At 39.1% G+C, this 14,845-nt stretch overlaps 1 protein-coding gene across 6 annotated transcripts in view; it reads right to left on the bottom strand.

The window, feature by feature from the left end:
- Positions 1–14,845, bottom strand: part of CSPP1 (centrosome and spindle pole associated protein 1) — a 189,622-nt gene that overhangs the window by 154,770 nt on the left and 20,007 nt on the right. For 5 of the 6 annotated variants that reach the window (XM_073892852.1, XM_073892853.1, XM_073892856.1 and 2 more), the window contains exon 2: positions 4,083–4,191. In XM_073892852.1, the coding sequence (XP_073748953.1) occupies positions 4,083–4,191 (109 nt within the window). Of the gene's footprint in view, positions 1–4,082; positions 4,192–13,685; positions 13,829–14,845 lie in introns of those variants that run through there. The other variant, XM_073892851.1, reaches the window with a different exon arrangement.

Raw genomic sequence — 14,845 nt, 5'->3', positions numbered from 1 at the left:
GAGAAGATATTTGCAAATGACATATCAGATAAAGGGCTAGTATCCAAAATCTATGAAGAACTTATCAAACTCAACACCCAAAGACCAAATAATCCAATCAAGAAATGAACAGAAAACATGAACAGACATTTTTCCAAAGAAGACACCAGATGGCTAACAGACACATGAAAAAGTGCTCGACACAGCATCAGGGAAATCCAAGTCAAAACCTCAATGAGATACCACCCCACACCAGTCAGAATGGCTAAAATGAACAAGTCAGGAGACAACAGATGTTGGAGAGGATGCAGAGAAAGGGGAACCCTCCTACACTGTTGGTGGGAATGCAAGCTGGTGCAGCCACTCTGGAAAACAGTATGGAGGTTCCTCAAAGAGTTGAAAATAGAGCTACCCTATGACCCAGCAATTGCACTACTGGGTATTTACCCCAAAGATACAAATGTAGTGATCCGAAGGGGCACATGCACCCCAATGTTTATAGCAGCAATGTCCACAACAGCCAAACTATGGAAAGAGCCAAGATGTCCAGATGAATGGATAAAGATTATGTGATATGTGCGCGCGCGCATGCGCGCACACGCGCGCGCGCGCGCACACACACACACACACACACACAATATGGAGTATTATGCAGGCATCAAAAAAAATGAAGTCTTGCCATTTGCAATGACGTGGATGGAACTAGAGGGTATTATGCTAAGCGAAATAAGTCAATCAGAGAAAGATAAGTATCATATGATCTCACTGATATGAGGATCTTGAGAAACAAGACAGAGTACCATAGGGGAAGGGAGGGAAAAATGAAACAAGACGTAACCAGAGAGGGAGACAAACCATAAGAGACTCAATCTCAGGAAACAAACTGAGGGTTGCTGGAGTAGAGGGGATGGGAGGGATGGGGTGGCTGAATGATGGACATTGGGGAGGCTATGTACTATGATGAGCACTGTGAATTGTGTAAGACTGACGAATCACAGACCTGTACCCCTGGAACAAATAATACATTATATGTTAATAAAAAATTTTTAAAAATAAATAAGTAAATAATAGATAAATAAATCAAAGAAAGTGAAGGGACACAATAACATTTATCCTGCAAATGGAAGTGAAAAGAACGATGGGGTAACTGTACTTATATTAGACAAACAGACTTTAAAACAAAGACTGTAACAAGAGGCAAAGAACACTACACAATCATAAATGGAATAATTCAACAAGGAGACATTACAATTGTAAATATTTATGCACCCAACATGGGAGCACCCAAATACATAAAGCAGCTATTAACTAACATAAAGGAAGTACCAATCAATACTACTATTGATAGTAATGATAGTATTGGTAGTAATAGTAGTAAACAGGAGATTGTAACACCCACTTACAACAATAGATCATCCAAACAGAAAATCAACAAGGAAACAGTGGCTTCAAATGACACATTTAACAGGTGGATCTAACAGATACATTCAGAAATATTCCATCTTAAAACAGCAGAATACACAACCTTTTCAAGGGTACATGAAACATTCTCCAGAATAGATCACATATTAGGCAACAAATTAAGTCTCAACAAATTCAAAAAGATGACCAAATGGAGAGAGATTCCATGCTCATGGATTATTAGAACATTGTTAAAATGTCCATACTACCCAAAGCAATCTACAGATTTAATGCAATTTCTATCAAAATACCAATAGCATTTTTCACAGAAATAGAATCCTAAAATTTGTATGGAACCACAAAAGACCCCAAGTAGCCAAAGCAATCTTAAAAAAAGAACCAAAAAACTGGAAGTACTACAATCCCAGATTTCAAGATATACTACAAAGCTGTAGTCATTGAAACAGTATGGCTGTGGTACAAAAATAGACACATAGATCAATAGAACAGAAGAGAAAACCCAGAAACAAACTCAAGCATATATGGTCAATTAATCTGCAACAGCAGAGACAAAAATATGCAGTGGGAAAAAGACAGTCTCTTCAACAGATCGTGTTGGTAAACTAGACAGCAACATGCGAATGAATGAAACTGGATGACTTTCTTACACCACACAGAAAAATAAACTCAAAATGGATTAAGACCTAAATGTGAGGCCTGAAACCATAAAACTCCTAGAAGAAAACATAGGCAATAAGCTCTTGGACATTGGCCTTACCATGATTTTTCTAGGTATGTGTCCTCTGGCAAAATTTAACTATTGGGACTACATCAAAATAAAAAGCTTCCCCCATCAAAGGAAACCATCAACAAAACAAAACAAAAGAAAAAAAACAACCCACCGAATGGGAAAAGATATTTGCAAATGATATATCCAATAACAGCTTAATACCGAAAACATACAAAGAACTTATACACCACCAAAACCCCAATTTAAAAACGGGTAAAGGACCTGAATACACATTTTTCCAAAGAAGACCTATAGATGGCCAACAGACACATGAGAAGATGTTCACCATCACTAACCATCAGAGAAATGCAAATCAAAACTACAACGAGATATCACCTTACACCAGTCAGAACGGCAACAATCAAAAACACAAGAAACAAGTGCTGGTGAGGATATAGAGAAAAGAGAACCCTCATGTACTTTTGGTGGGAATGAAGACTGGTGCAACCACTGTGGAAATCAGGGTGGAGCTTCCTCAAAAAATTAAAAACAAAATTACCGTATGATCCAGTATTTCCACTACTGGATATTTTACCCAAAGAAAATGAAAACATTAATTCAAAAAGATATGTGCAACCCTATGTTTATTGCAGTATTATTTACAACAGCAAGATATGGAAGCAACCCAAGCATTTATCCATAGATATACACACATACATATATACACAATGGAGTATTGCTCAGCCATAAAAAAGAATGAACTCTCACCATTTGCAACAACATGGATGAATCCAGAGGGTATTATACTAAGGGAAATAAGTCAATCAGAGAAAGACAAATACCATGAGATTTTACTCATATGTGGAATTTAAGAAACAAAGAAAAAAGATAATCAAAAACAGGCCCCTAAATTTGGAGAACAAACTGGTGGTTGTCAGAGGGATGGTGGCTGGGGGTGAAGAGCATTAGGAGTATATTTAGAATTATGAGCAATGAGTAATGTACAGAATTGCTGAATCACTGTATTGTACACCAGAAACTAATGTAACACTGTATATTAATTATACTGGAATTTAAAAAATAGAATAAAAGACTAAGCCTCTTCCATAATTAGCACACAATAAATGTTAGCTATGTAAGTAAAATTCCCTCATAATGAGGGTAACCATATTATTTATCATGTCAACCAGATGCCCATACCTTTGCCCAAGACAAATGCTAAACCAGATGAGACACTGGACAATAGGTAAACCAGAACTGTCTTGGGCAAGCCAATATATACAGTGACTCTGATTAAAATGGACTATATGATAGACAAGATTAAGATTATCCTATATATTATCAATACATTGAGCTCAAGAAAGTGCCCCATCTGTCTAGATTAGTGCTATAGTAGAGCTTAACATAGTACCTAGCACAGTCTCAATAAGCATTTACTAAATGGATCAATCACTCTTTTACCAAAACTATGAAAGCTTTAAGGAAGCTTTTTCAAACATTGCTTTCAGAAACACTTGAACAAATTCTAATCTGAAAAGCAAATATACCAAAATAAACTATTCCAATAAAATCACTTTTGTAAATTAAAAAAAAAATTTTAAGACACTAATTTATTGAAGTTGTACTTTTCACTTAGAATACATAGAATGAGAACATTTTTATATCATATTCTGAAAGCTCCTTGTACTAGAAGTAGTCTCCTAATCATATTACGAAGCACAGCAATTATTATTATAAACCCTACTAAGAGAGAAGAAACTGAGATACAAAACACCACAACAGAAAAACTACATTCAAAATCAATGCAATCTTGTCCTGAATCAGGCTCTCAGACTCAGAGTGACATGACACCCAAAGAAAAGTATCAAACAGAAGACTCTCACTCACTGAAGAGGATGTTTTGCATTTACACAAAGCTAATCTTCAGAGACAATTTTAATGAAACATGTTGAAAGAAAATTATTAACTTTACCTTCATTTCCATGTAAGGGGGATCACTTTCCAGTTCTGCTTTGTCTTTCGCCAGTTTGGCTTTTCGCTCTTCAATAAACTCATCCAAATTATCAGCCATTTTGCAGATACTAAAAAACAAACCTCCATCAGCACAGCTATACCACAGTATTTTTAGGATAACAACATGCAAGCTTAGCCCACATTTAGTATTCAATTTCACTTACCAAACTGAGAAATTCAAATAAGCTTGACCAAAATATTCCTGCTTGCTTCTCTTCCAACCCACCCCGAAAACCTATGACATACATTAAATATCTGAAAATAAAGAATATGCACAACTACCATCATCTCTCTCTCTTCCCCCCTCCACACACACTGATTCATAAGTCAAAAAAAAAAAAAAAGAAAAAGAAAAACTTTTAAAGAAGTGCTTTATTTGGAGGTAATTTCAAACAAAAAAAGTTACAATAAGAATAGCACAATGAACACCCATATATTCTTTACCTATTTCCTATTAAGATTTTGCACAACTTGCTTTGTTCTTTGTGCACACAAGTTCATTCTCTCTACATATGCAATTTTATCTAAAATTTTTCAGAGGGTGAATTACATACATTTACCCCTAAACACTTAAGAGTGTATTAAGAATTAGATTGTTCCTACAGACTTCAAATAATTATCAACTTCAGCCACACTGATTTTTATATCTAATCTACTGTCCATGTTCCAATTTTGTCAAATGACCTAACAGTGTCCTATACAGCTTATTTTTCTCTCCCTCCAGCTCAAGATCCAGTCCAGGTCAAGTGCTGCAATTCTTTGTTAGGTGTCTTTAGCCTCCTTCAATCTGGAAAATTTCCACAACCTTCCTTTTGTCTTTCATAACATTGTTTTTTCAATATAGCCCACCTAACACCAACACTTCTAACAGAACTTCCCCTTTTGGGGTTTGCCTACCATACCTTTATAACTTAAATTCAGTTTATGCATTCTCAGGTGAAATACTACTTACATGGTGATGTATCTTTTTAAAGTGTCAACAATTAGTGTCAACATATCCATTTGCCCTTCACTGGTGATATTATTTTTGATCGCCTGGTCTACATGCTGTCTGATTTCTGCACGACTTTCCCTTGTAACTAATAAGCAGCCCATAGGGAGATATATTTAGACCATGCAAACACTTCTTCCACTCAAAATTTCCTGGATTTAGCAACAACTGGTGATTCTTAACTGATCCAATCTTTCAATCAAGATGGCTACAAAATTCTAATTTTCCAATTCCACCACTCCCTGCATATTTATTTACCATTTGGCACTTATTCTATTCTATGAGCCCTTCCTTCCTCCGATGTATTTATCAGCTTATTATCAGTATGGACTCATGAATTCCTTTTTTTTTTTTCCCAGTAAGGCCTGGAATTGTTTTTAAATTCATAAATTTACTCAGTTTACTGAACAATTTCCCTAAGTTTTGGTGAATTCACAGTTGTGCAATTATCACCACAATCACATTTTCTAATGCCTCTATGACCCCAAGAAGTTCCCCTGTGCCTTTTTGTAGTCAGTCCTTACTCACACCCACCTCAGGCAACCACCAATCTGTTTTCTGTCTCTATGGTTTTTGACTAATGTAGAAATTTCATATAATTGGATCATACAATATGTAGTCCGGCTTCTTTCACTTAAAAATGTTTTTGAGATTCATCCTTGTAGTTACATCTATCAGTAAGTAGGGGGTATTTTTATTGCTAAGCAGTATTCCATTGTATGGAAATACCAGTTTACCTATTTACCCATTACTAGACATTTGGATTGTTTCTATTTGGGGGCTATTTATGAATAATGCTGCTATGAACATTTGTGTTCAGGTTTTTGCATGGACTTATGCTTTGAGTTCTGTTAGACATGTACCTAGGAGTGGAATTACTGAGTCATATGTAACACGTTTAACATTTTGAGGAACTGCAAAACTGTTCCTCTAAGTATAACATAGCTGGACCATTTTACATTGCAACCAGCAGTGCATCCTGAAAAGCCTGGGTATTTTCAGTCTTTTGGATGTTAGTCATTCCATTTTTGATCCTTAGTCACTGGATATGTAATAATATCTGATTGTGGGGTGGTTTTGTTTGTTTTTTTGATGTAGAGTTCCATGATTCATTGTTTGCATATAAAACCTGTGCTCCATGCAGAATGTGCCCTCTTTAATACCCATCACCAGGCTAACCCATCCCCCCACCACTCTCCCCTCTAGAACCCTCAGTTTGTTTCTCAGAGACCATAGTCTCTCATGGTTCTTCTGATTGTGGTTTTAATTTGCATTTCTTTGAAGACTTAATATTGAGCATCTTTTTCTGTTTATCTGCCATTCATATATCCATTTAACCACTGGCAAAATGTCTATTCATATCTTATGCCAATTTTTAAAATTAAATTGTTTTATGAATTGTAAGAGGTCTTTATATATACTAGATACCAGTTCTTTATCAAACATGTTTTGTAAGTATTATCTCTTAGCGTATGGTTTCAGTTTTCTTAATGCCTTCTTTCTTTAATAAGACTATTTTTTAGAGCCGTTTTAGGCTCACAGCACAACTGAGCAGAAGGTACAGATTTCCCATACATCCCCTCACACATGCATAGCCTCAGCCATTATCAACATCCCCCACCAAAGTGGTACATTTGTTACTAGTGATGAACATACATTAATACATCATTATCACCCAAAGTTCATAGTTTACATTATGGTTCACTTTTGGTGTTATACATTCTATGGTTCAAACATAGGTATAATGACATGTATCTACTATTACAGTTTCATACATAATAGCGTCACTGTCCCCCAAATCCTCTGTGCTCCACCTATTCATTCCTCCCTCTGCTCTGAACCCTGGCAACCACTGATCTTTTTACTGCCTCCATAGTTTTGCCTATTCCAGACAGTCAAACAGTTGGAATCATACAGTATGTAGCCTATTCAGATTGGCTTCTTTCACTTCTATGCATACAAGGTTCCTCCCTGTCTTTTTATGTCTTTGTAGCTCATTTCTTTTTAGCACTATTATTATATTGTCTGGATGCACCACAGTGTATTTATCCATTCATGTACTCCAAATTTTTGGTTGCTTCTAGGTTTTAGCAACTATGAATAAAACTGCTGTAAACATCTGTGTGATGATGTCTTCTAAAGAGCAAAAGTTTTTAATTTGTATGAAGTCCAATTAATTCATTCACTAATCCATTCATTTTTCATCAATTTTGAATCATTTGTGCTTTTTGCATCCTCTATAGGAAATTTTTGCCTAACCCAAAATGCAGATACTTTCTTCTACATTTTTAGAAGTTTTCTAGTTTTCTCTTATATTTAAGTCTATGATCCATTTCAAGTTAATTTTTGCAAATGGTGCCAAGAGTCATCAAGGTTTAATTTTTTTTCCATGTGGATATAAAATTATTCTAACACCATTCTTTAAACTATCCTTTCCTTATTGAACTTGGAATTTTTTTTAATTTTTTTCAAAAACATGAAATTTAGTGACTAATTAGATGTGTGGCAAGAAAGAAGGAGTCACTGATGACAAAGTTTTTAAGTCCAAGAAACTAAATGTGGATGGAATCCTGAACAAGAAAAAGTCACAAGAAGCTGGCTAGCCTGGAAAGGTTTGGTTTAGATATGTTAAGTTGGAGTTAGTAAGATATGCTAATGGAAATTTCCAGCAGATACTTAGAAATTCAAGACACATTCAAGGAATAAGACCACATTAGAAATGTTTGAGTTGATTATGTTAAAGATAATAGTTTAAGCCGTGGTAAATGAGCATGGAAAGGGAAAAAAGAGATGACCCAGAACTAAATGTTAGGCAATGTTCACTTGAGGGGGTTACAGAAGAAGCTGGAAAAAATAGAAAGGAATATTTAAAAGGATATAAAGAAGACACAGTCAACATAATTTGTGGAGGAAAAGAAGAGATACAAGAAAGAACCAGTCAACAATTTCAAATGCAAGAGAGTTAAAGAAAAAAAAAAAGCATCCACTGAATTTAATACTTGTAGGACAATAACTTGTAAAAACATAGAAAAGTAAGCTTTACCTAAAAAAAAAAAAAAAAAATGCTGGGGCACCTGGGTGACTCAGTCGGTTAAGCGTCTGCCTTCAGCTCAAGTCATGATCCCAGAGTCCTGGGATGGAGAGCCCTGCATTGAGTTCCCTGCTCAGTGGACAGCCTGCTTCTCCCTCTCCCTTTGCTGCTCCCTCTCCTTATGCATACTCTCCCCCTACACCCCTCTCTCCCCCGCTTTCTCTTTTTCTCCGTCAAATAAATAAAACCTCTAAAAAAAATGTTGAGGGGCACCTGGGTGGCTCCGTGGGTTAAGTGTCTGCCTTTGGCTCTGGTCATGATCCCAGGGTCCTGGGATGGAGCCCACATCAGGCTCTCTGCTCAGCAGGGAGCCCGCTTCTCCCTTTCCCTCTGCCTGCCACTCCCCCTGCTTGTGCTCTCTCTCTGTCAAATAAACAAATAAAATCTTGAAAAAAAAAAAAAGTTGAAATTTGTATCAATTAAATAGTACATAACGTGAACTTCATTCTATTATTTACTTCTAAAAAGAACACTGATTTTAAAATAGGGCTTTAACAAAATGCATTCCAAACCAACAAAAGTTAACATAGTTAAGCCATTTTTAATTTGCTAATTGTGACAAAAGATTTTTCCTAGTAAAAATTCAAGACAGCTCAACAGCATACGGTAGTTTTCACGTAAAAAAAAAAAAAAAATCACTTCTTAAAATCCCCTAATTTCCCTAAATATTTTATGTCTAATAGAAATAAAAAATAATGATGCGATAATACATACTTTGAAACAAATTTTATACAAAATTTAAGGAGAAATGTCATTATCAAAAAAACAAAAAGTAACAAGCCTCTCACTCTGATCTAAGGTCTCCACATAATACTGTTAACAATTATTAAATTAACATGTTCATTTAATTAAACAAATTTTGGAAGATCTCTCTTGAATTTATAGATACTTAAATTTCCCTTTAGTCTTTTTTCTTTTTTTTTTTTAAAGTAGGCTCCACACCCAACATGGAGCCCAACATGGGGCTCAAACTCATGACCCTGAGATTGAGACTTGAGCTGAGATCAAGAGTCTGACATTTAACCCAGTCACCCAGGTGCTCCCCTTTAACACTTTAACATCCATTATAAATTCTAAAATTGATTTTATATAACCATAGTAATATTTTTAAACAATGGTAGTATGTATATTATGCAAAAACTAATATATCAGATTTATTAGATATAAGTATGCATTTAATCATTTCTAATTTTGTTCTACTATCTGATTAGACTGGAGTATCTTTAAATTGAAGAGTCAAAGATACTAAAAAGCTTTCTCTTGACAATGCCCTCCAAAGACCACCAGGAACACTACTGTGGTTAAACTAGTTGGGTTTATTTTTCATTGCATAAGGGATGCATCCTTGATACCAACCGTGGGGAACTCTGGAGTATCTTAGTATGAAGGTGTTAGAAAAGACTAATAGGGTTTGCAGCTTAGGTGATTTGGTAGCAGAGCTTTGCTCAGGATTGGAGGCTGTCAGAAAGTGAGAGTAATTCCATGATTGGACATTTTAGCAAATCTTATCTAAACTTGTAAAAATATAGAAAAGTAAGCTCTGAAACTGGTTAAGAGGCAGCCATCGCTCATCAACTGGGAGAGGGGATGCTTGGGTCTTTTGCGGCTTAGACAACATTCATGTTTTGTCTGTGTTTGGACAGGATTATTATGGAGTGGTATTGTTTTTCTCTTGATCCATCACAGACACAGAGCTTTGTCGAATGTTGATGTTCTGTGCAATTGTTTTATCTTCAGTGGAAGAACAACAAGCCTAAGCAGTAGTGCCAAGCCAGTTCCTAGCAACACCAAGGCCTTGGTGATAGTGTAACCCAGCTTTCAGCTACCATGACCACTTTTTTCTTTCTCACTCTTTCAAGCATATGACAACTTACATAAAACATACTTCAACTACAAAATTATTCAAGATTTAGTGAATCACATAGACTGAGCTGGTGGGTACAGCTTAAGTACAAAATAGATTAAGTGTATTTACAATTTAAAGATTAAGTTACAAGAAAAATCAGCTGAAAGAAACCTAAAGGGGATTTTTTCTTTTCCTTCACCCTACAATGTAAAAATCATTCACAGCTTCTTCTAAGGTCTTATTACCAAGTTGTTGTTTTTTTCCCCCAGTAGCTATGTACATAGTATGTAGACGATAAACAGTTTTTAAGAAAATCGTTTAACTGAAAGATCTGGATTTGAAACCCAATTCCATCACTAACTGACTCTATGTGATCAACCTCAATATGTTCCTTAATCCCCCTCTTACTTTCCTCACCTGTAAAATGGAAATAATCTACTCCAGAGCTGTTATGAAGAAAAAAAACTAAATGGTACATATAAAGTGTATGGCACACCTGACACTGAGAAATCAAATTATAGCTGTTTCATTAACTCATTATATTTTCATAATACTTGTATACGTCAGTAATCACCTTTTTAAAGAAATCCTCCAAAGTACACTGGGATTTAAATCACCAGTAATTGACACTTGGTTATCATAATCCAAATGAACATGTCTACAGGTGCCTGGGTGGCTCAGTCGATTAAGTGTCTGCCTTCGGCTCAGGTTATGATCCCAGGGTCCTGGGATGGAGCCCTGTGTGTCAGACTCCTTGCTAAGTGGGGAGTCCGCTTATCCCTCTCCCTCTGCCCATGCCCTGTCATGCTCCCTGTCTCACTCTGCTGTCTCTCAAATAAACAAACAAAATCTTAAAAAAAAAAATCAACATGTCTAAATCTTAAACCAAGGCCCTTTATGCTTATCATATAGACATATAAGCAGACCAAAACACACTCATTGTGCTAAGCCTTGATGAATCTAAAAAAACAGAGGAGCCAGAAAGAACTGAGTATGTCCAATTCCTTCTCCCCATTTCTTCAATCACAAAGAGAGGAGAAAATGTTCCCATCCTTTACCCTCTCGAGTGAAATGTAAATTTCCTCCCCACTATGGAAGCATAAAAAACAGAAAATACTCCCCTCTCTTAGGAGGACGTTATTCAGATGCTAGGGGGATGGAAAGTATAAGATATGGACCCTGCCCTCAGATTTGGACAAGATAATGCCCCATTGTCACATGGCTACATCTGGCCAGACTTGGGGTTAGGGACTGATGTGAAATACCCCATAAAGGATCCAGCAGCTATATGAAAAAAACAATTTGAGTATGTCTGGAATTCAGAATAGAGTGCAGGACGGGAGTGGGGGTTAGGGGGAAGGTTTAGTAGGTTTTTTAATGATCATTACAGCTATAGGAGAAAAGGTTGCTTTGAAAAAGAGACCCTAGAGTGGGAGAACAGGGCTGAAAACAGAATAGCAGAGAGTGATAACATAACGTCCATGGGATGCAGGGAGGAGCCGTTGAAAGAGTCTTAGAAGAGGGCGCCTCGGTGGCTCAGTTGGTTAAGCGACTGACTTCGGCTCAGGTCATGATCCTGGAGTCCCTGGATCGAGTCCTGCATTGGGCTCCCTGCTCAGCGGGGGGTCTGCTTCTCCCTCTGACCCTCCCCCCCTCTCATGTGCTTTCTGTCTCTCTCATTCTCTCTCTCTCAAATAAATAAATAAAATCTTTAAAAAAAAAAAAAAGTCTTAGAAGAGAAGGGAGGAGGTGAACCAGAACAATGTTTCTCATTTCCCATCCTTCCAGAGATCTTTGCACCAAATGAAAAGTACTTAATCTTTTTTTCCTGGCAGATGACATCCACATGATCAATGTGCTTCCACGGGCACACCCAAATTTGAACAAATCCCTCTAAATGTTAACAAGTAACTGGGGGGAGAGAGGAAGATTGAGGGTTAGGGTACAGATAGAGTGAATACATAAAAGCCTGATAAGTCCTTTAGCAACTTACATCATTAATGGTAATGAATAACACTAGCATAAATTAGATGGTCTTTGGGGTATGCAAAACTGCCAGAACACTTGCTCAAACACCTTTGCCTCACACTCAGTATAGCAGTGGGAACGCAAGTCGAATGTTAAAAGAATAATCTGAAATCTGCTCAAAGTTTGTTAATAAATCACACTTATCTGAGAACTTCACTTGAGTAAAAATGTGCTGAAACCATCCTGTTTCAATTTATCCTATTTAAAACCACCCGCTCCCTTTCAGAAGGTCATCTGTACGGAGACCTAAAATTTCACCCCTGGGGAGGATTTTAAGCAGCTATTTAACCACCACAGAGTCCGTGTCCTCCTACTGAGAATACGCAGAAAAGAAAGTAGCATCCCACTAGTTTCCGTGGGATTCCCTCTTGTCAACATGACATGTCATTCTTTCATATAAAATAGAACCTCTCTGAGGATAAATGGCTTTTTACAAACCTATATTGGTTGCTATTATGTTCTTGGCATTTTCCGAGGTCTTTGGAAACTAAGTGTTGGTTTGCTTCCCGGAAATGAAGGTAAATTTTTGAATCCTAAAATCTGAGAGCCAACTTCTTTCAAGAAATGAGTCCCACTGCTAACATTTACTGAAAATTGGATCCCAATCCCGGTTAACAATCCTAATATGAAGGCAATTAGGAGAGATTCGAGCTCAAGGAAAACAGGGTATTGGGGCGCCTGGGTGGCTCAGTCGTTAAGCGTCTGCCTTCGGCTCAGGTCATGATCCCAGGGTCTTGGGATCGAGCCCCACATCGGGCTCCCTGCTCCGCGGGAAGCCTGCTTCGCTTCTCCCTCTCCCACTCCTCCTGCTTGTGTTCCCTCTCTCACTGTGTCTCTCTCTGTCAAATAAATAAATAAAATCTTTAAAAATAAAAAAATAAAAAAAAAAAGAAAACAGGGTATTAACAGCACCAACTTCACAGGGCTGTGGTGATTAAATAAATTTCACTTCCAAAGCAAAGCGCTGAGAACCGCGCCGAGCGCACACTGAATAAACGTTAACCATTAGCCAGCACCAAGCAAAGGAAAAGTGCTCCGGGAGGCTTAGCCCAGCAGCGGAGAGCGGACTGTCGGGGAGGGAAGGCACGCGGGAGAGCTTTGGGTGGCGGCCACGTTAGGAAGCGTCAACGCGTCGTCAGGCAACCGGGTCTCCACAGCACCCAAGGCGGCTGTGGCTGCCGGGGCCCCAAAGTCCAGACCGCGTAACCGGGGCACCGCCCCCGAGCCACCATGCAGCAGCGAGACCCCCGGAACCCTCGTCCCCGGGAACCAGGCACCGGCCCCGGCCGAACTGCTGCGAGACCCGGACCAGGATCCTGTACCTCGGATACCGCCCCTAGCCCTGAAGCCCCGAGACCCCGACCTCAGCCCTGTAACTTGGGCACCGCCCGTAGCCCGGGGCCCGAGAGACCTCACCCGGCACAGAACCCCCACCCTCCCAACCCCGTCAGTCCCGCTCCGCGGCCAGCGTGGCCGCCGTGAGACCTCCACCCCCAGGGAGCCCCCGGCCCCGCTGCGGGGCCGCGAACCCAACTCTGGGACACCACCTCCCCCCCGACCACACCCCGCCAGGCCCGCTTCCCACCAGTGGCTGACTAACGCTTACTCAAGAGAGTGGGCTTGCGTTGGGGAAGACGCACAGCGCCCAAGAGAAGAACTTCGGGGGCCAAAGAAGTGGCAACGGCCACCCAGAACGGGAACACTGTGACAAGCCGACTGGCCCTGCTCCGCCTCTTAAGCCGAGCCCTCCGCCCGCCCTTCCCCAACGGACTAACGCGGCCCCGCCCCCACTACGGCCGCGGGGGTAAGGTTGCGTGGTCGGGACGCCCCCTGTCGCCGCGGAGGCCGCAAAGCAGGCTCGCCTACACGTAGGTGGATACTCGGCCAATGGTCTGTGGTTAAACCATGAGAAGTAATTCCCAAGCTAAATCGATTCTAGCCCCTCCAAACCGTCCAAGCCCCAGCCAGCATGGAGAGAAAAAAGGGCAGGGGTGGCAGTGAGAGAAAAAGTGTTGGCATACCTCTCCTGCGTATTTCTCCTCTCCTAGAAGTCTGGTCAACATTTTGTCCGGGGTTTTTATTACTAATTTCAACATATTCGGGTCACTCCAATACTTAGTGGCCATGTGCCACCACTAGAAAAGAGATCTCTAGCTTCCCAAGAGAGTGGAACTAAGAATCCTTTATCCTAAATTACTTTGTAAGAGGGTTTCACAATTTTTTCTTCAAATGGAAGTTAATGTCAAAACTGCAGGCAGGGGTGTGGATTCGATCATTCTAATGTTTTTATTTTAACTTTTTGCCATACACCGTACTAGAAGTGGAGGACATAACTCAGAGCAGTGTCCTGAACTCTAAAGATTACAGTGAAAAGAAAAAATTCCAAGTAAACAAATACATTATTACAATGCAATGTAACAGTTATAGAAGCACCTATAGACGTTTAAAGACACCTGAAAGGAATCATCACTGGAGAGCGGAGGAAGTCAAGAAAGATTTTATGGTAGAGATCACTGAGCTGTTTTTAAAGATTAATTTGAGCTCCCAGGCCAAAACAAGACAACACAACCACCAGGGGAGAGTATTTAGGCAATGCTGACCACATATCCTAAGTTTCGGGGTGATTAAAGATGAAGTTGGAGAAGTGAGCTGTGATGCTATTCTTCCCCTCCTTCCTCGACTCCAGGCAGAAAAAAAAAAAAAGTTAATTGAACATCTATGTACGGATAAAACAAGGAACACAGAACTGGTTCCTAGGTTTTGGAG

The sequence above is a fragment of the Callorhinus ursinus genome, unplaced genomic scaffold, assembly GCF_003265705.2.
Source record: "Callorhinus ursinus isolate GAN/ISIS: 27379988/994484 unplaced genomic scaffold, GSC_fseal_2.0 scaffold5, whole genome shotgun sequence".
NCBI classification, from domain to species: domain Eukaryota; kingdom Metazoa; phylum Chordata; class Mammalia; order Carnivora; family Otariidae; genus Callorhinus; species Callorhinus ursinus.
This window is presented reverse-complemented; position numbering and strand designations above follow the sequence as displayed.